Consider the following 27993-nt stretch of genomic DNA (forward strand, 5'->3'; position numbering starts at 1 on the left):
GTAATTGTCTTTCCCATTAAAATTGAAACTCCTTTTGAATAGGGGTTGTTTAATTCATTATGCTTTTACCCAGCATGCCTAGCAAAGTATATGAGACATACATAAAAACTCGGGGACCAGTTGATTTCTGTGATCCAGACATCTAAGAATGACAGTCATTCCCACCATAGATAGAAATTAAACCATTCTCCAATCATATGAAAAATGCAAATCATTAATAATTAGAAAATTATTATAGAAAAATATATGCAGGGTTGAAATAAGATAATCAACAAACATTAAGCACCTACTGTGTGCCAGTTATTGGGGATATAAAAACCCAATATGGTGGCTGCTTTTAAAGCACCACATTCTAATGGGGGAGATAGTAATCTCAGAGGGAAGGAAGGAGTACTGGATTTTAGTGGGAAAAGTTTCCAGCAGAATGTGGGATTTGAAATAAGTCTTGAAGAAAGCATTCTGGGTATGGGAGGCTAGGGGGCTACCAGTGAAAAGTATGGATTTGGGAAAGGACTGTTCTCCAGAGAACAGTCAGAGGTGGGGAGTGTGCCTGGATCAGGGAAGGAGAAGGAAGAGCATTTATTAGGCACCAAACTAAGTGTTATTGTCTTGTGTTGTTTTTTATTAAACAAATGTTTTATCATTTGATCCTCATAGCTTGGGAGGAGGTCAAGTAAGGACCTGTAATTCCTATTTTATAGTTGAGGAAACTGAGGCAGGCATAAATGATTTCTCCAATGTCACAGTGGGAGGTCTTGGTTGTCTGAGGTCAGATTTGAATTTGCTTTCCTGGCTCCAGCCCTGGCACTCTCTTCACTGTATCCCTCAGTTGCCTACTGTGATAGAAGGAAAGAGTAAGAAGGGTGGAAAAGTAGGAAGGAGCCCGGTTGTGGTGGGCCTTAACATAGGAGCTTATTGGGTAGGAAGCATGATGGAGTCAGACTGAGTGCTTTGGGAACACCATGGAGTAGAGGAGGGATTGGACTGGAGAGCTTTGAGTTGGGGAGACCGGGGAGTGCAGCCTCCTGCGTCGGGATGTTGAAGGCCTGCCTCAGGGTGGCCTCTTAGCAATGAGCACAGACTCCCTGGCATCCTGATACCCTGTGGTAGAGCGTTAGGAACAAAGCCTCAGAACTGAGCCAGCCTCTGTCCCTTTTATCCAGTGGAGGTTCCCCAGCCCCAGGCCCCAAAGGAAAGGGGTTCAAAGTACTTGGCGGCACGTTTTGTACCCGGAGACAAAGTGGGTGCCCATCCCTTGGGGAATGGCTGAGCCCAGTGTCGCGCATGAAGCCGGTGAAGACCCGAGTGAATCGAGGCAGAGGGGGGTGAGCAGTGGCCCTGCCCCGGGAGACTGACAGTGCTGCTGGGCAAGGCTGGGGCCTGCTCTGTTTGCTGGACTCCGCATCTTTGTTCTCGGGATCATGTTTCTTTTTTCTTGTTGGGCGAGTGAGGATAATGATGGTGTCCTTTCAAAAAAGACACTTTACAAAAGCATCTGTAAAACTTAGACATTTAGACAGAGACAGACAAGGAGGACAGTGTAGAAAATAACATGTTGAATTTATCATATACTTTAAAAAGCAAATTTCAGGTAATAGAGACCTGATGTTTCACATGTTATCCCCCTTTTCTGCTCAGCTTTGTTTATGGAAATTTTCTTGGTACAAGCCACTTCCACGTGGCCCAGAACTAGATGGAAGTCATACAGAACCAAGGGATTCGATGTCGTTCCACTTTGGTGGGGTCGGGGAGCAGCAGATGGCCATTAGTGACCCCACCCTCACTGGAGGTTCTGGCGGAGGCTCAGTACCACTTGTGCAGTATATTATTGAAGGACCACATGGTCTCCTTCAGTTTGGAGAAGAACATAGCTTTTGTATTGTCTTTCAAGTATTTTTGTTTGTAGTAGAAGCTTAATACCCAAGTCCCAAAAAGATGTCTGTCGTCACGGTTGGATGTGGGAGCATCCTCCAGGAGGAGGAAGGTGGAGGCTCCTGGATGGCTCCCTGAGGAGTCCCAGCCTTAACTTGGGACTTGGGGTTGTCTCACCCTTACCCACGGCGTAGGTGCCTTATTCTGGACCTGAACTGGCATTTTCTTGGCCCCTGTTCCTGAACGCTGCTTAATGCCCTGCTCTCTACAGATACCTAACAATTATAATTAAAGTAATGAATAATGGAGGAATGAAAGTGAATTAAAAGCATTTAACAGTGTTTCTCCCAACAGCCTTTTGGATGAGATTGAGCTAGAACCTCGATGAGGAGGGGAATTCTGATAGTCCTTAGCACACTGCTCCAGGAACGTTGTCCTTGGCCCCTGCTCTTCCCCATTGTACTAGATGCCTTAGATAAAGCTCTAGGAGGCCTGCTTATCAAATCTGCAAATGACACCAAGCTGGGAGAGACGGATAATGGCCATGAAGGCAACATCTGCAAAGATTGCCATCTTAGAAGAATGGGTGGAATCAAATAAATTATAAGAGGGACAAAGGTGATGTTCTGTGCTTGGGTTTAACAAAGAATTAGACAGAACAAAGCTGTGATGCTGGAAGCATTAGGCCATTTATTATGGACTGACCCAGGAGAAGAGACTTAACATGAACCGTGTGGGGTAGGGGCAAGGCCCATGAGAAAGGAATATAGGGAAGAAATGGTGGTTGGGAGACAAGGGGACGGGGCTGTCTTTGGGCTCTGGACAATCAGCTGTAGGGCTTAAGGAAGTCCTGTATAGTCCTTATGGATCAAAGTTGGAAGGAGGTTCCTGTTCGCAAACAGAGCTCTGTCCCTGTAGTTGGGGTGCCTAAGGGATCCCAATCTCCTTCATCCTGGAGTGGCTGGGAGGGAGCAGGTTCTGAGGTGTCCCTTTGCTTCTGGTCTTTGCTGTTTGGAGCCGAGTACTGTAGTGTATAATTAACGCAGAAGTCCCAGGCTCAATTAAATAGAGAACTGAAGCCTGTGATTTCAGGGATGAGCATGACGAGCATCTCTAGTGGAGGGGCCTCTAGGCTGGGCTGGATGGCCGGGCCTGCTTTGATGGACTCGAGTCAGTGTCAAGCAAGGTTTGTGAGCCAAATGAAGCACCTCTTTTGGGGTAGGGGTTGTTGGCTCAGCCCTCGGATGCATGGAGACCCAGAAGAAAATATAGCTTAACTATTGTCTTTTTTTTTTTTTTTTTTTTTTTTAAACAGGTTCCCCTTAGCGAAGCTGTGGACCCGGTGGATTTGGAAGATTACTTAATCACACACCCCCTGGCTGTGGAGTCTGGGCCTCTGAGGGACTTGCTTGAATTTCCCCCAGATGACATTGAAGTTGTTTATAATCCCAGGGACTGTCGAACCCTTGTGTCGGCTGTACCTGAAGAAAGGTGAGACAGTCTTGGAGAACCAGAGTTGGATTCTGGGAATTGCTGCCCATTCTATAATTGGACCCAACTCCCTTGATTGTGTCACTAATGCCTCTTTTATACAAAACCGGGGTTCTTACCTTAGGATTTGTTTTAAAACATATTTTGATGATTATTTCAATCCAATTTGTTTGCTTTGGGAACCTCTGTTTATATGTTTAGAAACGTGGTTCAGAGAAGAGTTCCATAGGTTTCACCAAGGGGCGGGGGCTGGGGAGGGATTCCTTCACACACAGAAAAAGCTTATAGCCAAGTACTTTTCTTCTCGGCCACCCTAACGGATATTCTTCTTCAACAGTGAAATGGACCCTCATGTTAGAGACTGCGTGAGGAGCTACACTGAAGACTGGGCCATTGTGAACAGAAAGTAAGTCACCAACTCTGTATGCAGTCACCACGTCAGGTGCTTACTCATAGCCCCGAGATCTGGAAAACTCCTGACAAAAGCAGGGGCCCTTGGAACAAAGCTCTCCTTAGTGATCCCGTTTTGCTACATCATGCTCATAGCCACTGCATACATCTCTCTTGTTCTTTGGGTGACCCTGAGACTGTAGTACTTCATGACTTGTCCCAGAAAAATGGTCATGTTAAAATAAATTGGGTTTAAGGTTTTGTATATTTGCCATGCCTAATTTATATATTTTGATGGATGAGCCTTTGAGTTCTCCACCCATATGTGCAAACAGTCATTCAGCATCCTCTTTATTTTTCTCGTGTGGTTTTTGATCTCGTGTGGAGATCAAACTCATTTGAGTGCTTGTGAGTCTTTTTAAGAAGTAGACCCTTCAATGAGTTAGATACAATCCACACAATGTCATATGCAACCAGGATCCTCTAGAAGTCCTAATTTTCTATAGGAGTTCTTTTTCCACTGGATAGCCTTAGGGATAGTTGCAGTTGGCATATGTTCCTTGACCATTACTCCTTTATTTGGTGTGGCCCTTCCCTATTTGGATGTGGGCTCCATGAGGACAGGGAATCTCTTGTTTTTATATTTTTATTCCCTGTGCTAGCTTAAGTCTTGGCACTTACTGCTTAGTGCAGATTCATTCATCCAACCATCCATCCATTGATTTGTGAGATTTTATGTTCTCTGTATCTTCCTCCATTTGTGCATCTATAATGCTGTGGTCTGCTGTGATATGTAGATTGTGGAAGCCTTCCCATTACTTTCTCATATCTTCATCAAGATATTATTTTGATTTATTTTCAGTTAATTTTGTAGAGGTAGGAAAGTAGGCAATTATTGATAATATCTCATTCATCTTAGAAGTAACAATAAGAACTGAACTATTTCCCAAATTTTTGATATTCTTCTTTCTTCATACCTTGATGGTCTCTCCCAAAGTGGGGAGAAGAGAAGAAGCATTTATGAAGTGTTTCCTTTCTGCTTAGTGCTGTGTTAAGTGCTTTACAGATATCATCTCATTTGATCCTCACAATAATCCAGAGAGGAGGTAGGTGCCATTAATTTTCTTTCCTATTTAGTTGAGGACATTGAAGCAAACAGGTTAATGGATTTGCTTGAAGTCATATAGCTAATAAGTATCTGCAACTGGATTTAAATAGAATTCAATAACTGTCCTTTGATGGCTTTGCCTGAAGGCCAGACTTCTCTCTGTAGAGTTGCTTACTTTTTCCATATTTAACTTCTTCATTATCATTTCCACTTTGCCACTTAGGGCATCTGAAACCAGCACTGGAGTCCAGTTCTATTGTTACTACTGATGAAAAGTTTTTCTTAAAAATCTTTACAGATTTTTTCCATTTTTCATCTTTGTTGTTTTCCATGGTCACTTAGATGCAACTTTGATTTCTCAACATTTTCTTTGACAGAAGACAGATTCTTCTCACTTTATAATTCCTTCCTGCTCATAATTTCCCACTGAACTCCTCAGAACTTCATAATTTGCATTCCAAATTGACATTGCCCTTGACTGAGACCTCTGGGTTTACGGGATGTTGTGCTCTTGGTTCCAACGGTTCCATCTCATTCTCTTTGGCTGGATTTTCCTCCATGTTATACCTCCTCCTTGTGGGTGTTCCTTAAGGCTTTCTTCTCCTTTCCCTGCTCTTTCTCCTTAGTTACTATGGCAACTTCTATGAGTTTAATGATCATCTCTCTACTGATGATGCCAAAGTCTATACGTATAGCTTCATATCCAGTAGGTTAATGAACCTCAATGTCTCACAGCCATACTTTTTGCCTACTCACATAGGAACTGGTTTGAATAAATAATTCAAAGAAACTTGGTGATAAAGACTTAGTTGAAATGATAGAATGAAAAAAGCAGATGGAATAATCTTTCAGTGACTACAACAGTGTAAAGGAAAACAACTTGGACAGATATATGAAATCTGACCTATGAGGTGCTCAGACCTGGGCTTAGATGATTGGCAATAGACTTTATCTCCCTTCTTGTGAAGACTAAGTTAGCCCCCTGGATGCCTTAGAATCAGCCAGAGTCAGTATAAGCAAAAGTCCTTGGTCTTTATTCTTGGTCTTTAGGGGTAGAAGTGAAGGGGATGGATGCAGGATCTCCATGATCTTCCTTCTCTTCGTCTATCACCAAAGTGACTCTGGTTTGTCTTACTCCACCCCCTAGTCCCTCCTATAATTCTCTGTATACACCAAAAAGATTGAACCAGCACAGAATAATGGGAAGGGCCATTTTCCAAGCATATGCTAATATAGTATTGTCCAATCTGTAATTAGCCTTAAGTGCTCGATTGTCCAACTCCAGTGCATCTACTCAGAGTTTCAGCCCTTTACATCTCCCGCTTTCTTTCATTTTAGAACACAGGTGGTCACGCCTTCCCTGACATCTCAGGAAGGGAGATGAAAAGCACCAAAGGGAAGTGGGTGTTGCTAGTAGCTTTCTGGGCTGAAGGGTCTTATTATGCACAAATCCATCAGCATGGGAGGTATTACACAAGCACATAGAAATAACGCAGAGGCTATTAGGGATGACTCTCCTCACAGTCAGTGCAGGCTCAATGTGGTGCAAAAAACATGAATTGTACATGCAAGTAGTGATATAACAAACAATATGAATCAACATAGTGTTGTAAAAGATTGACAGAAGTCCTAGAAGGAGGGTATGCAAACAACAGTCACACATATGCCTTTTTCAGCAGCCAAGAGATAGTCCAAAACCAATCTATTGTCCATTGCTTTATGTGTCAGGGAATCCAATGATCCCCGCAAGTTTTTGAAGTCCTGCAACAGTCCTTTTATGTGGTAGGGAATCCAATGATTCCTGCAGATTTTGAAGTCCTGCAACAGTCTTATCATTTCTCAGAGAATCCAATGATTCCTGAGGGTTTTCAAGTCCTACAACAATCTTAGCGTGTCTCAGAGAATCCAATGATACCTGAAGGTTTTCAGGTCCTACAACAGTCTTATCATATCTCAGAGAATCCAGTGATTCCTGAGGGTTTTGAAGGCCAACAATTTTTGATGTCCATGAGTCAAGTGCCATAACTGACTTTCAGTTTTAACTGAACAGCTCTTTCAGTACTGGGCACAGTCAGTGACGGAACTACCCGATGTTTCTTAGGTCTTCTCCTTTGTTTCAAAGGTCTGCTCCATCTCTTTCCAATGGACAAGGTGACTATGGCTCGTTGGCCCCCATCTGATTCATTCTCCACCTGTAGAGATACAAGCAAACCCTCTCCCCCAAACAGTTAGCCTATCTGGTCTCTTCCATTCACCACTTTCTGGGTCTCTCCACATCACCTGGCGATTATCTAAAGATAGTGGAGCCGCTCGCACTGGACACTGCCCTTCCGGTGGATTATAAAACCTGTCTGCCGGAGCCAGTGCATCTTTGTCAAAAATCAAGAAGTTAATAGTATAAAGGGCTAGATTTAGAAGTTCTCTACGGTTACCTGTGGCTCCCCCTTTCTTTTGTTTTTGGAGGAGTGTCTTAATGTCTCTGTTTCTCCTCTCTACTATTGCCTGTCCTTGAGGATTAAAGGGTATGCCAGTGGTGTGTAAAACCTTATACTGTGCACAAAAGTGTGCAAAATGTTTGGAAGTATAAGCAAGACCATTATCTATTTTTATTGCTTGTGGCACACCCATAATGGCAAATGCTTGTGTGAGGAATTCAGTGACCACTCGGGCTGTCTCTATCAGTCTGAGTATACTTCCTGTAGATCTCCTTTGGGGTGGGGGAGAATGTTTTCCCAATATCTGCCCCATTTCAGCTAGAAAATGAGAGTTACTAGTTTAGCCCTTAACAAAGTAAGTTCCCTGTTTGTTTATTAAAATACTCATCCTATTTCCTGTTCACCTGGAATTTCTAAAGGGAAATTAGGGTCCTTGGTCCACACGGTGGGCACCAAATGTGAAGACCAAGTTAGCACCCTGGATGCCTTAGAATCAGCCGGAGTCAGGATGTGCAAAAGTCCTCGGTCTTTATTCTTGGTCTTTAGGGGTAGAAGTGAAGGGGATGGACGCAGGATCTCCACGACCTTCCTTCACTTTGTCTACCATCAAAGTGACTCTGGCTTGTCTTACTCCACCCCCTAATCCTTCCCACAATTCTCTGTATACACCAAAAGATCAGCAAGCACAGAATAGTGGGAAGGGCCATTTTTCCAAGCATATGCTAATATTGTCCAGTCGGTAATTAGCCTTAAGTGCTCTGGTGTCCAACCCAAGTGCACCTACTCAGAGTTTCAGCCCTTTACACCTTCTCCTCTCAGAACAGGTGCTATAGAAGGCAAAGGTTTGTTTTAATTAACTGGGCTTCTTTGTGGGGAAGGGGGGCCACTGGTGCCATGAAGTAGTCACTGCAAAGTGAAAATGATCAAGAATAAGAGAAGCTTCAGTAAAACTTAAAAGAAGTTTTTCAGAGATGTGTTAAAAGCTGTGAGACTGGCATAATGTTGATGATGGGTTTTGATTTGAATAGTAGTCATATCTGATTTCTCACCATTAACAGTGTTTATTGTATCAGCATCTTCCTTGCAATCGATAGAATACATTTTTTAATAACAGAGGAAACAAAAAGAGCATTTTTTGAAAGATTAAAAAAATTATTTTCAGTTTCAAATTCTTTCCTCTTTATTCACTCTCCTAGCCACTGAGAAGGCAAAATATATGATAACCATTAAAAAGGTGAAGTCATGAAAAATATTTCCATGTTAGCCATGTTATTAAAAAAGAAAAAAGAAAATAATCAGTTCTTTCCCTGGAGGTGGATTGCATTTTTATTTGGAATTGTCTTGGATCACTGCCTTGATCAGAGGAGCCAAGTCTTTCACAATTGATCAATGTATAATATTGCTATTACTTTATACAGTGATCTTCTAGTTCTTCCTTCACTTTCCATCGACTCATGTAAGTCTTTTCAGGTTTTTCTTTTTCTTTTTTTATTTTAAAGATTTTTCCATTGGTTATTTTTGAAAAAAAAACGAGAGCTTTTTATTTTTCAAAACACATGCAAAGATAGTTTTAAACAATCATCAATAATTTCCATCAATTTCCAATTCTTTACTATCACAAAAAAAAGACTATAAATATTTTTGTACATATAGATCATTTCCCTTTTTCTTTGATCTTTTTGGGATAATGACCTAGTAGTGATATTTCTGGGTCAAAGGATATACATGGTTTTATGTCCCTTTGAACATAATTCCAAATTATTCTCCTGTTTGTTTGAGCCAGTTCACAACTCTACCAACAATGCTTTTGTGTCTCAGTTTTCCTATATTTCTTCCATCATTTGTTGTTTTTCTTGTTTGCCTTGCCATGTTTTTTTGCTATGTTAGCCAATCTGATAGGTGCGAGGACGTATCTCAGAGTTGTTTTACTTTGCGTTTCTTTAATAGTGATCTAGAGGATTTTTTATGTGACTGTTTGATGTCTTTTTCTGAAAATTTCCTGTTCACACCCTTAGATCATTTTTCAAAGGGGAACTAGCTCTTATAATAAATTTGTCCCAGTTTCCTGTATTTTTGAGAAATGAGGCACTAAAGGCTTTTCTTTCCCTCTTTCCTGTTTTCCTTCTAATTTTAGCCATATTGGTTTTGTATATGTAAAAACTTTTAAATTTAATGTAATCAAAATTATCTATTTTATTCTATTTCTTGTTTCAAAATTAATTCTTTCTTTCTTCATAGATCTATAAGGCAGAATTTTCCCAGTTTTCCCTAATTTGATTGTAATATCACCCGTGTTACTTCTTTTTTTAGGCTTTCAGCTGTTTTGTAAGGTTAATAATTGCTCTGCTTTCTGCTTCCCAGGGTAGGTATAAAGGGAAGGTACTTTGTTTACTCCAAAGCTTTCCCTAAGCATCCCAGTCAGGAGTTCTCTTAAAAATAAAAGGCATCGAGGGGAATAAAGTTCAATATTTTTTAGATTTATCAAAATGGTATAGAAGCAAAACTTGCCCATTAGCAGCACAATTAAAATTTCAGAACCGAGTTAAATCCTCTGCTTGTGAATAATAACTATAATAATTCCATTTGCATTAGAGTAAGTGTCTTTCTGGCAGTGCTTTCTTAATTTCTGAAATTAAAATTTTCTTTGCTGTCCCAGTTGCTCTGGGTTTAACCTTCAGATTCTTGTCGGATTTTTTTTTTCCATTTTTTTGTCTTGGCCTCTCAGTCTTTCTTCTGCTTTTCAACCTATCATTGCCGAATAGTTTTGTTAAAATAGTCTTGCTCACATCTGCTGTGTAGTCTTCATCTCATTCATCTCAGGTGATCTATCATTCCTTTCTATTTCCCTAGTTTCTTGGGTCACAAGCTGACTAGATTGAATATCTTGATTCAGTAAAACTAGAATTTGGAGAGATCTTCTGGGGGTTTTATGTTAAGTATTGCTTTTGTCCTTTGTTCTTGAAGGGGATCAAAATGACTTCACTCTGTTAGAGTAAAGTTACAATTCATCCAACTGGCTGATCAGACCAATATGAGCTCAGAAAGCTCTATCACAGGTCAGGCACAAAAAGTCCAGGTGAACATTTGGGGATTCTCCAGCTTTGAGCTTAATGCATTTCTTTTGAGCTACAGCAATTTTGCTTTGCTCATAGAGCACAGCACCTTCTCTGATGAGGGTGCAATTAGGGTTATATAGCCAGAATAATAATAGTTGTCAAGTGTAATGCCTTTTTCTCCATACTTAGCCATGGAGATCTTTCTTGATCTTTCTGCTGCTTCTAACATAGCTGGTCACTCTCTCCTCCCTGATCATCTTTTCTTTTCAGGACACTTCACTCTCTTCATTCTTCTACTTTCCTGCCCTTTTCTTCTCAGTCTCCTTTGCCAGATCACACCCTTTAACCATGGGTGTCCTTCAGGGCTCGGTCCTGGACCTTCTTCTCCCTCTGTAATACTTCACTAGATATCCTCTAGACATCTTGAATTCAGCATGTCCAAAACAGAACTCATTTTTGGGTCATCAAATCCCTCCACCCTTATCCCTTCCCTATTTCTGTGGAGGGTATCACAACCCTCCCCAGTCCTTCGGGTTCCCAACCTAGGAGTAATCCTGAATTCTTCACCATCTCTCACCCCTCATAGCTAAGCTGTTGCCAAAGCCTGGATTTCACTTCTGCAGCATCTCTGGTCAGTTTCCTTCTGCAGCATCTCTGGTCAGTTTCCTTCTGCAGCATCTCTGGTCAGTTTCCTTCTGCAGCATCTTTCCATGGCTGCAGCATCTTTGATCAGTTTCACCTCTCCAGCATCTCTGCTCAGTTTCAATCTGCACCATCTTTCCAATACACCTCCTTCTCTCCTCTGACACAGCCCCTATCCTGTGTAGACTCCCTTAAATTGTTCCAATAACTGCCAGGGGTGGGGGGAGTCCTGGCTGCCTCAAGTTTCTCCCAATTCCAGTCCATTTTCTCTTCAGCCACTAAAGTTATTTTCCTAAAATACAAGTCCATTCCACCCTCTTCCCTAGATTAATAAACTCCTGGGGTTCCCTATTGTCTCCAGGATTAAATCCAGAAATCCTCTGGCATTAAGAACCCTTCATAGCATAGGACTCTCTTACTTTTCCAGTCTTCTCACATCTTACTCCTCACCGTGAACTGTATAGTCTAGTCACATCAGTCTCCTGCCTCTATCATGAATAAGATCTCTCAGTTCTGGGCATTTTCTCTGACTGTCCCCTGTGGCTGGAATGCTTTCCCTCCTTTCTGCCTCCTGGCTTCTTTTAAGTTCCGTCTAAAATCCCATCTTCTACCAGAAATCTTTATCGAACCCTTTTAATTCCCTCTGTTGATTATTTCCTGTTTATCTTATGTATAGCTTCCTTTTACATTTTTATTTATATGCTGCCTCCCTCATTAGATTGTGAGCTTCTTGCGTATAGAGGGGTTGTTTTTTTTTTGTTTTGTTTTGTTTTTGCCTCTTTTTTACTGCTTAGTACAGAGTCTGGCACATAGTAGGCATTTAATATTCATTGACTGGCTCACTATCACACATGTGTGAGAGGACAAGGAAATGGAACTGGAAAATAGTAAATGTTATTAAATGTTATGGTACCTTGGGTGGATGGCCATTTGTTTACTACACACATTTATTATTCCATTAGGCATCATTATTCTTAAAATATCAGGGGATATTATAGAGAAATATGGACTTTTTCAATAATGACTTTGATGAGTTGAGAGTATGACAAAGGTGAAATGGGTTTAAATGTTTGTTTGGTTTTTTTAAATAGGTACCACAAACTGGGAACCGGCTTTAATCCTAACACATTAGACAAACAAAAAGAAAGGCAAAAAGGTTTGCCCAAACAGATCTTTGAGTCCGATGAAGCTCCTGATGGGAACAGCTACCAGGATGAACAAGTAATATGCTTTACATTTGACCATGAAAGCTGCTTTTAACTTGTACTTGTTGCTTATTGGCTTTTGTACACTTGATGTTCCACATCACCAGGATGACCTTAAAAGACGGTCTGTGTCAATCGATGACACCCCCCGGGGCAGCTGGGCCTGCAGCATCTTTGACTTGAAGAATTCCCTGCCCGATGCACTGCTCCCCAGTCTTCTTGATCGGACTCCAAATGAAGACATTGACCATCAGAATGATGACCAAAGAAAATCCAACCGTCATAAAGAGCTGTTTGCTTTGCACCCGGCACCAGATGAGGTATGCTGAACTCCTAGAAGGAGGGACAGACAAAGCCAAGTCTCCCATGAATTCTCCAGCAGCGACAGCGTGCTGCTCGCTTGCTCTAAGAATTCATTCTCTATTCTGGCTGCTTGGGTAGCTTTCTTATTTCTTCCGCTGCAATCTAAGCTTTATTCATCATCTATTTTCCCCAGAAGAATGTCTTGCACATACATAGGAAGTACTCAGAGAATTCTTGTTGGTTGAATGGACTGCATCAGAAACTTGGGGAATATTAAAAGAAGTGCTAAACTTTGTAGGATAAAAAGGAGTTTAATTTGCCCCAGTTGCTTAACATAAAGTTATATTGCTGGAAATGAATATATTTCTATTAGGCCAAACCGCGTTGAATTTTTTTTTTTTTTTTTTTTAGTGATTTTGAATTGTGCTCAGGGCAGCTTTGCGGTTCATAATTTTGAGACATCAGCATCTTTTTAGCTGTCCCTACAAATGAAAGAGTATAGCATAAAGTTAACTTACAGTAGAATCACTTTTGAAAGTTTCTATTTGCCAGCTAAACTTTGGAAGGTTTGTTCATTTTTAATCTTGTTTGTCAATTTGCAGGAAGAGCCCATAGAACGACTCAGTATTCCTGAAATACCCAAAGAACATTTTGGTCAAAGACTTCTTGTAAAATGCTTGTCCCTCAAGTAAGTATTTCTTTCCTTTCCTGTTCAGGTTTGTTTCCCACAATGACTTTGCACTGAGACAGCCCTAGTCCTCATCCCTCCTGCATGCTGTGCTCACAAATGGACTGTTCAAAAGGTCTCCATTCAGATACCGTCTCAGTTACACATGGCAGGGCAGGTTGCTATGCGTTATCTTTGGAGATTTCAGATGGAAGTCACTGTTTCCCATTGTAAGGCACATAATTTTTAAATTGCCTCTTCAGGATTTTGCAGGGAATTTTTCTTTGCCTTTAGAGTATGATTTCATCTTTGCAGAAGAACAAGTTGTTAAACCTTAGGATTTTAACCGATTTTCCTTTATTTCTTTCAGAATTATTTATTTTGTCTTTTATTTCTTTAAAGAAAAAATATATGAGAGAAAAGAAGAAAAATGTAATGATTAAGAGCATTAAAAAAGCATCCAGAGCTTAAGGACCCACTTGAAAACCATAGCTGTATTCCTTTAAAAAACAAACATTTTATACATTTAATGACCTTTCACTGGAAACCTGTTAGGCAAGTTTAATGAGCTGGAGCTTTTGAACATCAGGCTACTTGTGCCTAGTTCCTGGGCTATAACTCTTTCCTAATAACACAGGTTCAAATTTTACTGTTACTTCCTTACAGGAATAAAGTTCCCACCTGTTGTAGTCATCTATTTTCTCCCTAGTTAGCTCAGCCCTTTTGGTTCTGCTGTCCAATTTGTCCTAACAGTCACAAATATGGCGTCTTCCATCATGCATTTCATAAAGAGGCAAGGTTAGGGAGAACATGAATACGTTTTAAATTCAGAAAATGTCAGAAAAATTTTTATAATCATTTATAGAAAATTATATTCTTAAAAATAATGTTTTTGCAATTAATTTTATCAGAGCACTCCCTTTGCAAATCTACCATGGAATAGTAATAGATACTAATTTGGGAAGTGGTAGTAATTATAATAATAATAGCTCATGATTAAAAAGTGCTTTTAAAAAAAATTTGCCAAACACCTTCCTTGTGTCATCTCATTTGGTCCCCTCACATCTACCTGGGAGGAACTCATCTCATGGATCACAGAAGATTAGTTGTCAAGCTGAGAGGAGCCTTTAGGGTCCCCTAGTCCAACCCAATCACTTATGAGGGGGATGTCATGAGCAAGATCACTGAGGGGCGAGCACATGGAGGAAATAGAATCTGAACTTGGAGCTTTATATGATGACGATAAATGCTCTCTGGGGTAGAGAGCATGTGGCCGCACTGCCCTGTTCCATGAGCCCTCGTGTAGAGGGAGCCTCTGCCCCTTTTCTGGAGGAAAGGCCAAATTGTTGGTCTCCATCATCGCCAGGGAGGGAGCCACAAAGGCTGTCACGCACACTGGCAGTGCAGCCAGGGCAGACTGAAGGGAGGGCACACGCATCCTTCTCTGCCACTGCACTCAGCCCATGGAGTAGCTCAGTGTCCGGGGCACGGAGGGCTTGAGAGCCGGGGTGAGCCACGGGCCAACACCCAAGGGCTGTGGGCGGCTCGCCCCCCACCAGCTGCACCAGAAGACGCTGAGACGAAAGTTACGGGGAGTCATGCGTGGACAGGGTGCTTCCACACTGGGAATTCCCTTTACTGATGATTGATATATATAGCGGAAATCTCCCTGCTCTCAGGGGGGAAAAAAAATCAACCTGTGGTTGTCCAGATATAATTCCACAATACTTTTGTAAATACATTCTCTACAGAGTATGCGGAAGACACAGTCTGGGGAAGGGAGAGGGCACAAGCATTTATATAGTGCCTGCTGTGTGCCAGGCCCTTTGCTGTTTGATCTTCACAACAGCTCAGGATGTAGCCCATTTTACAGTTGAGGAGCCTGTTATGAGATTAAGAGTTTAGCCTCAGACACCGCCCCCTCCCGAGCTCCTCCCCCGGGGTTTCCCTTCCACCATTAAGGTTTCTGTTTAGGGGAATGGGGCTTTGTCCAGTGATGTCACTAGGCTCTCAGAGGGGCTTCGGGCTTCTCCCCGTTAGTTCCTCTGCGACTGCGAGGTACACACTTGCCGAGAGGGGCCTTAGCCAAGAAATCGGCGGCCCCAGGCAGTCTGGGCATGAGGAAGCCCTGCTGGCCACCTGTCCTTATCCCATAGTGCTCTCAGAACCCTCTTTGTGTGTGCGTTTGCTCTGCGCCTTCCCTGCTGGACAGGAAGCTTCTCAAGGGCAGGACTGGGCTTGACTGTAGCCCCGGGGCTTGGCACAGCGTCTGGTCCCTGCCTCCCGGCAGTGTATGGCAACCAATGGCGGACCCTCTTTAGGGTTAGTGGGATTCATCTTTGGACAGCCGGAAAGTCACCTCCCCCATTCAGGCTCATTGGAAACAGGTGGCGGGGAGGAGAAAGTGGGGGAATCCCTGCAAAAGCCGCCCCCCCCCCTCGTGACCTCGCCTAGGCGCAAGAGCACTTCTCAGCCTCATTTTCCTTATTTCTAAAATGGGGATTATAGCTCCTCCATCCCAGGCTTCTGTGAATGCAGTAGGTAGCGTTTTCCATGATGTAAACCCCACAGAAATGGCAGTTCTTCAGGGTGGGATCCAAAGGACCTGCCCTCTGTGAGCTTCTGCTCATTGGGTCACTGGCGCATTTTGCCCTTTTGCCCATTAAATTTTTAAAAAACTTTCTCTGGTTATACGTATATATTAACATTTTAAAATACACTCCCCCCTGCCCCTACCCCAAGGCAATTGGGATTAACTGACTTGCCCAGGGTCACACAATTAGGAAGTGTTAAGTATCTGAGGCTAGATTTGAACTCCTCCTGACTTCAGGGCTGGTGCTCTATCCATTGCCTCCGTCTAGCTGCCCTCAGAATACACATTTCTTTATGAAATATGTTGGGAGAGAAAAATAAAAACTAAAGGGAAAAACAACGAGCAAGAAAACAAAAAAGAAGCAAATGTAGCATGTGCTGATTTACATTCAATCTCGATAGTTCCCTTTCTGGATGCAATGGCATTTTCTATCCATAGTTGCCTCTGTTTGGGATTGCCTTGGATTATTGAGACACTGAAAAGAACCAAGTTTTTCATAGTTGATCATAGCACAGTCTTGTGGTTGCTGGGTATAATGTATTTCTGGTTCTGCTTGTTTCACTCAGCATCAGTTCGTGTAAATCTTTCCAAGCTTTTCTAAAATCAGCTTGTTCATCATTTTTTTATAGAATAATAATAATCCTATTACCTTCATGTACTACAGCTTATTCAGCCATTCCCCAATTGATGTTGCCCTTTTAAAAAAAAATCATTATTTTTGTGTCAGATCTAAGATTTCACTGGTGTGGGGCAATTCACTGTGTAGAAATGACATCACCCATGCAGATTAGCAACTTGTGTGAAGTTGAGAGTCTCAGAGAGTTGTGTGGAGGCTGAAAAGCCATGGAAACTTGCCATGGCCACTCAGCTAAGGCTAGTCATAGGGATTTCTGGAAGGGGAAATGCTCTTAATACAACTAAATGTCTGGGGAAGTGATTTGTCACGTGTATGAAAAATGCATCCATCAAAGTTCAATATTTGTCCTTGTGAGGAATTCACCAAGTTGTTATTTATTTTTAGATTTGAAATTGAAATTGAACCCATTTTTGCAAGTTTGGCTTTATATGATGTCAAGGAAAAGAAAAAGGTAGGTTTGAGGAATATGGGGCCATATTTTTCAGTTGTAATCATCTTTTGTAACTTTAAAAACATTTTCTGAAATGTTATTTTGATATTTTTATCTACAGCCATTGGTCATAAAATGTTCCTAAAATATTATTTTGCAAGGTAAATGTAAAATATTTAAATTTCCATTTGATAAACAATCTTTATTCTGCATTTAGCAGCGTTCTTAGAACACAGTAGTCATTTAGTAAATGGTTTTTGATCTACCTTGCCAAAAACCACAAATAGAAATTTTAGGTAAAAATGTTAATTGTAAAGATTTTTTTTTATTATCCTAGCTTTTTATTTACAAGATATATGCATAGGTAATTTTTCAACATTGACAGTTACAAATCCTTTTGTTCCAACTTATTCCCTCCTTCTCCCTACCCTTTCCCCCAGATGGCAGGTTGACCAATACATGTTAAATATGTTAAAGTATAAGTTAAATACAATAAATATATATATAATAAAATGCATTATATGTATAATTGTAAAGATTGTTAAGCATTTTTCTATTTTGAAGCACAATTGATAGTCAGTTTCAGTGTAATCTAACTATTTTATTAAAAACATGTCGAAAGTAAACTATAGAGAATTAGATATGAGTGTCAAAATTCTTTTATGTTGTTAGGTTAAAAAAAACTGGTCATAGAGTAAAGACCATTTAAGGAAATTATAAGAAAATAAGTCATCCAATATTCTCATTGCTGCATGTGATAGCTAAAATGATATTCTTTTTGATTTTAGAAATTCTGTGTTGAATGTTTTCTTTTAGCAGTTTAATAGCAGTGACCTCATTACTTTGGTTCCTTCTTTCACTGATATAAATTGGTACCTCTTTAACTCCAATTTTGTCCATTTCTTTAAAAAAAAGTAAGTGCTTCATGAAGGCTACATACCCACCATTCTAAGATCAACTTTTGTACTTTTAATATCTCAAGAGGACCAAGGTATTAATGCACAGATGATCAGCGATTCCCTTTGGGGAAGTATCGTAAATGTCAGCTAATACTGTCTCTCTGTTTTGGAGATGATAAGACCAAGAGCCAGAGAGCCTCCTTTAGATGTGTGTAGTCAGGGGTTAAAGCTGGAACCCCACCCAGGAGCCTGGCTGCCAACACTGGCACTTTTAATTGATCCTGATTGCCGGAAGCTGCATCTTCGACTCTAGTTTTTACTAGATGATGATGGGTCGGCAGTCATATGGATGGCTTTTAGCATAGTAATTATGTAATTCCATAGCTTCTCTCTTGATCTTGGGGTGGAAGTTTCATGGGTATAAGTGCTGTCCTCTCCTCTCGAACTATAGAGCCTTCATTTCTTTCCATTATCTTTTGGGCTTGGGGGCATTTGGGTTTTTTCAAATTCATGGAATCACATGGACATCAAGTGTCTCTGAGAGAAAACTAGTGTGAAAGAGAGACTTTTGAAGCAACTCAAGACTTGTAATCAGTGAAAAGACTCCCTGAATTCTTTTCTCTTTCTTTGCCCAGTTTATTATCCATTGGCTAAGATCTGTCCTGTATCTGTGTATCTGTATGTGTGTGTAGATAGCTCTCGGTTTATCCAGAAGTCCCTCCATCCATCCACACAGGCATATATTCTTGTTGATTTTGGCTTGTATAGTGTGGGTGTTTAGACTAGTTTTATTCTCTTTGCCATAAATTTGTTTTTAATATTTCATTTGCTTTAATCAACCAAGTTCCTCCTTTTTACTCTCCCATATCTCTTCCTATCCCTCATTGAGAAAAGGGGGAACCATTATAAATCTTTTTAGTTAATCAAAACAAATTTCCACATTGGCCGTGTTCAAATTTTTTTTTTCTCATTGTATACAATAAGTCCTTCTCTTTTTATCAGGAAGTGAGTAGTCTTTAGATTCCTGGTTGGTTGCTTTGCTGATAAGAGTTCAGCCCAATAGTATGTCAGCTCATTTGTTCCCAGGTGATGGTCATTCCCTCAGATTCCCATTGTTTTCCACCTCACCAAAAGGTTTCAATATTATTGTGCATTTTTCAAGTTTATTTTGTTTAAAACCGACCGGTGCCTTAATCTGTCTTCTTTCTAATTCCCTATCTCCCCTTCCCCTTTCCACCTTATTTCCCTCTTGAGAGCAATGTATTTCTGTATCGTGTGTGCGCATGTGTATGTGTGTGTTAAGTTCACATGAAAGTGATATCCAGGTGTCAGCCTACCCACCCAACTTCTCTTGTTTGTATAGAAATCTGCCTTTGTACCCTGATTATATATGAGATAATTCCCCCTAGCCTTTTTTCTGGAATATAGTGTCCAAGCTCTATTCCGTTATATAGGTGGCTACTAAATCATGCATGGTCCTGATTGTGATCCCTCCTCACTTGAATTCTTTCTTTCTGGCTGCTGGCAGTATTTTTTCCTTGATCTTGAAATTCTGGATTTTTGCTGTGAATTTCTAAGAGATTTCTTTCAAGAGGTGACTGAGTTGATTCTATTTTCACATTGCTTTCTGGACCTAAGAGATCTGGACAGTTTTCTTTTAAGAGTTCTTAAAATAGGATGTCTGGACTTTTTTTTTTTTGATTGGGGATTCACATAGTAATGATGATTAACTTTTTCCCCCGATCCGTTTTCCAGGTCAGTTGTTTTTGCTGCAAAATACTTTACATTTTCTTCTATTTTTTCAGTCTTTTTGCTTTGTTTTAATATTCCTTGTTGCTTCATCGATTTCTCTTTGGAACGTTTACTTTTCAGGGATATTATTGCTTGGACGTGGTTTTGTATGTCTTGTGCTGAGCTATTCCCTTTCCAATTCTTTCTTCTATAGCTCTCATTTCTTTTACTAAAAAAAATTTTTTAAATTATTTTTTAAACTCTTGCTTCATCTCTTGCAGAAATTCTGCTTAGATTTGTTGTCAAGCTGTATTTTTCTCTGATAGTTTGCTTGTAGAAGCTTTGGAGTCATTTTCTTCATCTGTATTTGTGTCTTGAGTGTCTCTGCTACCATAATCCATTATCACCACCATAGACCATTTTTATGAGGGAATAGTTTTGTTTGCCAAATGCTTATTCCTGACTTTGGGCTTGATGTTAGGGTGGCCTTTGTATACGTCTGGAGGCAAGGTCTAGGCTGGACCTATGGATACTTTCATGAGGTATTGAAAATTAGGTTACTCCAGAATCTCAGGGACAGGCCAGGGACCTGAAAGCTTTCAAAACTCCCAAAGGCAGTTGACCCAAGGCAAAGCCTGATTGCTCCCCCTGATCTAAGCTCAGCAAGTTCTGACTGGGTTTGGGTCTGAACCACAGCTGACTGTGGCTGAACCTTGTCAGCTAGCTGGGAAACTGTTGGTTTAGAACAACAATTATAGGCTCCTTCCAGCCCTGAGGATTTCTCTGTAGGTTGGTCCAGTGCTGGCATCAGGGTCTCTTCTGCACCTTGTTCCTGAGGCACAGCTCAGCAGTGGCTCCTGGCTTCTGATCTTCCTCCTTTCTCAGCACAGTGCCCAAGGCCCGCTGACTCTTAACACCCCTCCTCTGTGTACAGGTCTCCTGTTTGGCCTGCCCTGGATCTATGTCTTGGAGCTGGGTAGCGGGTAACAAAGGTGTCATCTCATACTTGTCCCCGTCTCAGGGACCCAACATACGTGGTCCAGTACTTTGTCAGGACACTGGCGTGTTCTATGCCTTACATGCTGGAAAGCCCAGTCCCATCCCTATTGTCTGCAGACCTCCCTGTCTCTTTTGCTGCATCTGAGCTGGGCTGGACAAAGGACTTAATGGAACTTTTTTCTGGATTTCCCCATCAGGATTCAATCAGAGATATTTTCTAGAACCCTTTGGAGCACTTCCTGTCCCTCTGACATCTTGATTCTGCCCCCTGAGAATTCTTTCAACAGGATCTTCCATTTTAGGCTTTGATTGAAAACTGCTAATGATGTGGAGTTTATGACCTTCAAAGGCAGTTTATTTCACTTTTTAGATTGCTAATTATTAGGAAGTTTTTCTTTGCATGGAAACAAAACTTGTCTTTTTTCAGCTTCTTCCATTGTTCTTCAGAACTGAGCAGAGTTCCTTCTTTCCCCTAAGGTAGCCCTGTAAGTACTTAAAGGTAGCTATCATCTAAAACTGACAAATAAGTAAAAAAAAAACCTTTTCTGAGTTTAACATCCCAAGTTCTTTCCATCAGTCTTTATATTTTATGGCCTCCAGGCCCCTCCCTCTCTAGGTTGCCTCCTTCTGGAAATCCTCAAGCTTGTTGTTGAGATCCTTCTCAAGAAGGGTCTTCTGCAGCTGAATGCCCATTGAAGATGTGCTCTGTCTAGGAATGGCCACGTTCCCTGTCCTGGAGTCTTACTTGATGGGCAGCCTGGGATGACATCACCTCTGATTTTCCTGTGAACATTTTGACTCCTGTTCTAGTTCTTGCAAACACCCAGATTTTTTTTCTGGTGAACTCTACTTAGGCCATTGAGTTTTTGAAACCCCAAGTTAATGACTTCAGAATGATTCCTATTGAATGTTGTTGTGTTTGAAATTTGACAAAAGGGTAACCTGAGGCAATTCTCCATACTAGGTCACATGTATTATCAGGGGCATGCTGTGTGTGAGTAAAGAGGTCAGAGGCTTGCCTCCATTTATACCACAGACCTGAGCAAAAGGACAGTTCCCTTTATGTGGTGTTTGGGGAGTGTAGATGATATCATGGGATCGAGGGCAATATAACAGTGGAGCAACACAATTGGTTGGAAGAATGAGGACTGGTAAAAATCCTCCCCCCTGAGCTCCCCCTTCTCCCATAGAACCAAAAAGCACCAATTGTGTCTGTGGGTGAGATAGCAGCCCAGCCTTGGGAGCCGCCAAGCAGATATCCCTGAAGGCAGCCTGCTATCAGGCCCGGCTCCCTTGAGTTCACACAACTGACCCAAGGCCAGTCAAGGACAGAGGCAAGAACAGAGCAATGGTTTTCAGGAGAGCTGGATTTCTAAAATTAACCATTACCGGCCGGTTGACTTCTGAACCAAGTTCAGAAACAAAGAATCCGCCCTAAGCGGTTCCAGGACAAAATTACTTGTAAATAACAAGAAAGCAAAACCAGAGCAGCCTCCATCTTCTCAGTTTCCGGACTCAGCCCAGTAGTCCAAGATCTTTTTGCATTCTGACCTGCTTTGCTCACCCTTCTCAAACACTGCAGAGATGATGATAATGTGAGGCCTTCCAGGTCGAAAGGTGCCTGACCCCGGGATGTTTGTTCAGGCTTTCTCCCCGAGTGGACATTGAACCCTCGATGACGCCCCCAAATAGGAAATAGTGTTGGTCTGTCAATATTTGAATTTTGACCTTTTGGAGGTGGATGGGTGGAACCTCTCGCGGTCTTGTGATGTGGAGGTACACATGAAGTGCTAGTTCATAATGTCGTCTTTCAGGGATTCATGGTAGAGTTAGTTCCCTTCACTAAGGCCGTCGCAGCTCCCCTCCTAGGGAGATGGACCTTGTGAGGGGCCGCTGGGGTCCTCCCGTGACTGCTTCAGTCGGCTGCCACACCTGTTCTATGCTTGTATATGACTCCTTCCCTCATCTCTTGAATCACTCCCCATTCGCACTCAGAGCTTTCAGATTACACCCTCTTCCCCCTCTCATGGCAAATACTTGCCCTTTGCTAACTTTGCTCCCATTGACCGGGGTTTTGGAGTTGGCCATCAAAAGATTGGTTGTAGTTCTGTGTTTCATAAATTATGTTAATGGTGACTTTTATAAATGCTTCTAAAATCTTTTTGATTGAGTACATGTAGTTTTATTAAGTTGATGGCTAAATAAAATGTCTTTTAACTTCACGTAAAAAAAAAAAAAAAAAAACCTATTAATCTCTCTTTTAGATTTCAGAGAATTTTTATTTTGACCTTAACTCTGAGCAAATGAAAGGCATGCTGCGTCCCCATGTGCCTCCTGCTGCCATCACCACCTTGGCAAGATCTGCCATTTTTTCTATAACTTATCCATCTCAAGATGTATTTCTTGTAATAAAGGTAAGAATCAAACTTGTTTAATATATGCTGCCCTTCTCTAATCTTGCCTCCAGGGTATATTTTAAATTCCTCTAAGACCAAAAGTATGTATTCCTCATGAACGGGTCCTGTGGCCCTATTTATCTTTGCGTAGGACGGGTTTTCTTCACAGACTCCACATGGGTAGGTTTGTGAATTCCATAAGCATTTAGCAAGGGTACTGTGGAAAGAGAAAACCCCCAATACCAGATGTATTCATAAGTGAATTCTACCAAACATTTAAAGAACAATCAATCCCAGTATTATATAAACTATTGGAGAAAATAGGCAGGGAAGGAATCCTACCATATTCCTTGTAGGTCACAATTCTGATGCTGATACCTAAATCAGGAAAAGCCAAAACAGAGAAAGGACAGGATGGACCAGTTTCCCTAATGAATATTGATGCAAAATTTTTAAATAAAATACTAGCAAAAATATAGCATACAATTCATTCTTTATGATCAGGTGGGATTTATACCAGCAATACAGGGCTGGTTCAGTATTAGGAAAACTATCAGCATAATAGACCATATCAATAACAAAACCAACAGAAATCATGTGATTGTCTCAATGGATGCAGAAAAAGCCTTTGACAAAATACAGCACGTTTTCCTATTAAAAGCACAAAAGAGCATAGGAATGCTAACCCTAACCCTAACCCGACTCTATGGAATTTACCTTAAAATTATAAGTAATATTTATCTAAAACCATCAGCAAGCATTATATATATTGGGCATAAGCTAGAAGTCTTCCAGATACAATCAGGGGTGAAGCAAGGATGCCCATTATTATGTCTGTTATTTAATATTGTATTAGAAATGTTAGCTACATCAATAAAAGAAGAAAAAGAAACTAAAAGGAATTAGAATAGGCAGTGAAGAAATAAAACTCTCACTATTTGCAGGTGTTATGATGTTATACTTAGAAAATCCTAGAGAATCAACTAAAAAACCATTTGTAATTATTAACAACTTTAGCAAAATTGCAGGATACAAAATATATCCATAGAAAATCATCAGCATTTCAGTTTATTACTAATGAAGTCCAGCAGCAAGACATAAAAAAAAAAAATAAGACATAAAGAAATTTCATTTAAAATAACTATAGACAATATAAAATTGTCCACCTGCCAAGACAAACCCAGGAACTATATGAACACAGTTATAAAACAATTCCATGCCAATCAAACTATCAAATTATTTTATAGAGCTAGAAAAAAATAATAGAAAGATTTCATCTGGAAGAACGAAAGCTCAAGGATATCAAGGGAATCAATGAAAATTGTTGCATAAATTAATTGTTATTTTTCCCCTTCTTCATTTTTTCCTTTTATTCAAGTCTTCTTGTATAAAATGATTAATATGGAAATGTTTTACTTAATTATAACAATCTATATCGCTACCTTTTTAAAACATTGAGCAGATTTCTTTCTGTAAAAATATCTTTTCTTAGCTGCTCGAATAGTCACTGTGTCCCAAAATGAGTGAAGCACATGATTTTCAGTTCAAGGGTAGAGAAGTTGTCTTGCCTTCAAAAAAGAACAACCACAAATGTCGTAACAAGAGTAAATGGATAAATGTAATTAACTTGACTCTCATTGCCCTATAGCTTCTCTTGACTCTTGTGTATGGAGAACAAAGACAGCTACAAGGCACTGTGGTAGTCTGGTCTTACACTCAGGAAGACCGTTGGAGTCCTTTTTCAGGCACAGGGTCTCTCTGTGGATCTTAGAAGTCACTTCCCTGCTTCCAGCCTCTTTTTCTTCCTCTGTAAAACAGAGACAGTAATAACAATACCTCCCTCCACATTGTTTTGAAAATCAAATGAACCAATCTGAAAACACTGATTACATGTTTGGTGTGTTTTGGGCACTGTGCTAAATGAGATACAAAAATTAAAAGTGATTTAAGTTCCAGCCTTGAGAAAACTTCCATTCGATTGGAAGTGACTTTAGGGAGCTAGCTTATACACAACAAAGACAAGTTTGTTTTGGGTAGGAGGACATTGTTTCTTGGGGGAAGCAGCAAAGGCTTCATGCACAGGGGGAGCCCTGGAAGAAACTAGGGAGTCCCTAGTGGGAAATGGAAGGCTGTTTGGCCAGACCCCTCTGTGTGTGGTGTGGAACCTGCTGGGTCATGGGGAGCTTCAGAAGAGAAGCAGAAAGATCATTTTTGATCCTGGAGGTGAAGTTTATTATCTAGAGCAGGGACGTGGTCCAATTTGTGCTTGGAGAGTCTTATGTTAATGCTGTTTCCTGGTTGACTTTCCCTCGCTCTTCCCTGCAACAACTATACGAACCTTTCCTTCATTCTGGTGGTACCTCTTTCCTCCCATTTCCCGACCAAGGACCTTCCCTCTCACTGGACAACAGGAAGTGAGGGAGCCACCTGGCCTGTCTCCTGAGAGTTGGCAGCTTCTAGCCAAGACCAGCCCTGTCTAATGGCCCTGATACTGTCCTTTCCAGCAACTTGTTCTTCTGGTCTTTGTCCAATGGCTCCTCCTGTCTGTATATCTGTCTCAACTTCCTAAGACTTTAAAAAAGAAACCAAGCTTTGCTCCCATTCTTCTCCAAAAAGATGTCTGCTAGGAGAATGGGAGCAAAGCTTGTTTTTTTTTTTTTTTGCCACTTTGGAACTTGTCTTTCATATGCTCTCCCAACTCTTTCATATTTCCCATTTCTAGTATCTTGTTATATTCCTTCATTTTCACTGTAACCCATTTCCCTAAATAAATATCTTTTGCCAAAGAGAATGGCCATTGTGAATTTTTCACATGACCGAACTCCAACTTTTGGTCCTAAACCCCACATCATAGATCACATCATGATCACAGATCACATCATGGTGATTGGCTTAAATCATCAGAATTTTGTTTGATCTCACATTTGTTTCTCAATTTCTCACTAACGTATGTCCTTCCTTTTCCAGTGACCCATTCCTTGAAAAAATGATTTACAAAGAGGAAAAAATCAATTCAGGTTCATAGTGTCTGACAGTCCGAAATATTTCTTTAAGAGCCTTCTTCTCCTTACTGTATTGGAGGAAGGAGAGAGATTCCTTTCTCCTCTCTTCTCTAGGGCCAGTGTCATGCATTATAATTGCAGAATATTCAGTTGCTTTTTGTGGTGTTTTTTTCCAATTGTATTGTTTTGGAATTCCATGTTTTTTGTAGCATTGCTAAATAGTTGATTGTAAATGTAATTTGGGATCTTCTCTTTTCTCAGCTAGAAAAAGTTCTACAGCAAGGGGACATTGGAGAGTGTGCAGAGCCATACATGATTTTCAAAGAAGCAGATGCTACTAAGGTGATAATTCCCTTTCTCTCCTCATTTTTGTCTCAGGAAATAGTGCTAGTTGTAAATTTTAACAGTCTTAAAATGCCTTTAAAAATTTTTGTCTTTTTCTTTTCTTTTCTTTTTCTTTTTTTTGCTGAGGCAATTGAGGTTAAGTGACTTGCCCAGTGTCACACAGCCAGGAAGTTAGGTGTCTGAGGTCAGATTTGAACTTAGGTTCTCCTGACTTCAGAGCTAGTGCTCTATCCACTGTGCCACCTTGCTGCCCCTAAAATTCCGGTTTTTTTTGGTTTTTTTTGTTTTGTTTTGTTTTGTTTTAGTAGAAATTCAGACTGGCTTACATGCTTCAATAAATACTTAAGCTATAGGATCATAGATCTTGGATTGGTAGGAACTACAGAAATCATCAAATTCTGACCCTGGTCTTGAACCCCATCTGCAATAACCATGACTATTGGTCCCTCAGCTTGGGACTATATGCCCTCTTTGTTTGACAGGGAAGCCAGTACCTTCTGAGACATCCTCTTCTCCTCCATTTGGTTCTCTCAGCTTAGGTCCTAAATATAGTTATCCCTTCCACATCATGACTTTCTCCATCATACTTTTGATATATCATGGATTGGCAGAAGAAATTAAATGAGAATTTGAGGGAGTTTTATGGAAGTTTCAGGTAACATACAACGACCAACAGAAATTTGGAAACTCAGGGATACATAAAAAAATATCCTAAATATGCAAAATTTCTTGTTTAAAATGAAAATAAGTTTTAAAAAATTAAAGTAAATTAAACTCTGAATTATTTGGAACTGTAATAAGTATCTAACTTCTGAAATTATTTATATACTTGCACAGCTATGAGATTAATGATTCTGTGATATAGCTGACTGTAAATTGGATGTGTCCAAAATCCTTTAGTCCTTAGTCTTTAGCAAGAGGAAAAGTGTTTCCCATTTTGGAAGCTTTGTCAAATCAAAAAAAAATTTTTTTCCCAATCTCCTACATATACTACATTATCTAAACTCCGTGAGGACAAGGGATTGAACTTGATTCATTTTTGCATCCTCCCTATTGCCTCAAGTGCTCACAGACTAGGTGCTCAGTAAAGGTTTATTGAATCAATGAATGAATGGATACCTTTAAAGGCTGAGCATTTCATTGACAGGGAAATGAAAAATAATTACCTAATCCATAGTATTTGCGCACACTTATTTATGTCTGTGGTTGCTGAATGTGTGAGTCCCCTGTCGTGGGTCGATCCCCTGTCGTGGGTCGATCCCCTGTCGTGGATCGATCCCTTGTAGTGGTTAATCCCCTGTCGTGGGTCGATCTCTGGGTGCTGTTGGTGCAAATGTGGCAGGGAATTCTTTGGCAGGTCCACAGCTCTCTGTGAAGCAGTCTCTTCCGGACCCCTTCTAGTGCAGTAAGACAACATCTCAGCTTCTCGGCTTATTTTTTCAGAACAAGGAGAAGCTGGAGAAGCTGAGGAGCCAGGCTGAACAGTTTTGTCAGAGACTGGGCAAGTACCGCATGCCGTTTGCTTGGACGGCCATCCACCTGATGAACATCGTCAGCAGCGCCGGGAGTTTAGAGAGAGATTCCTCCGACGTAGAGATCAGTACTGGAGGTAGGGAGCGGGCCCCGCGTCTGCCCGGGCCAAGTGCAGCTCTTAGTGCTGACGTTCTCTCCTTGCCTTTCTAGTCCTTGGAGTCTAAGTCAGACATGATGAAGTGTAATTCAGTAGTAGACAGTAGAACCTTGGGCAGCTTGGAAGCAAGTCATGTGCCCTTATCTCAGAGCACGCAGGTAA

General features: G+C 40.8%; 1 protein-coding gene across 6 annotated transcripts in view; it reads left to right on the plus strand.

Moving 5' to 3' along the window:
• DOCK7 (dedicator of cytokinesis 7) overlaps nucleotides 1–27993 on the plus strand; it is a 150827-nt gene that overhangs the window by 25879 nt on the left and 96955 nt on the right. For all 6 annotated transcript variants that reach the window (XM_031968991.1, XM_031968986.1, XM_031968987.1 and 3 more), the window contains exons 3-11: nucleotides 3188–3363; nucleotides 3701–3769; nucleotides 12086–12215; nucleotides 12307–12519; nucleotides 13105–13190; nucleotides 16784–16850; nucleotides 22723–22872; nucleotides 26118–26198; nucleotides 27645–27810. In XM_031968991.1, the coding sequence (XP_031824851.1) occupies nucleotides 3188–3363; nucleotides 3701–3769; nucleotides 12086–12215; nucleotides 12307–12519; nucleotides 13105–13190; nucleotides 16784–16850; nucleotides 22723–22872; nucleotides 26118–26198; nucleotides 27645–27810 (1138 nt within the window). The remainder of the gene's footprint in view (nucleotides 1–3187; nucleotides 3364–3700; nucleotides 3770–12085; nucleotides 12216–12306; nucleotides 12520–13104; nucleotides 13191–16783; nucleotides 16851–22722; nucleotides 22873–26117; nucleotides 26199–27644; nucleotides 27811–27993) is intronic.

This window comes from Sarcophilus harrisii, chromosome 4, assembly GCF_902635505.1.
Source record: "Sarcophilus harrisii chromosome 4, mSarHar1.11, whole genome shotgun sequence".
Classification (NCBI taxonomy): domain Eukaryota; kingdom Metazoa; phylum Chordata; class Mammalia; order Dasyuromorphia; family Dasyuridae; genus Sarcophilus; species Sarcophilus harrisii.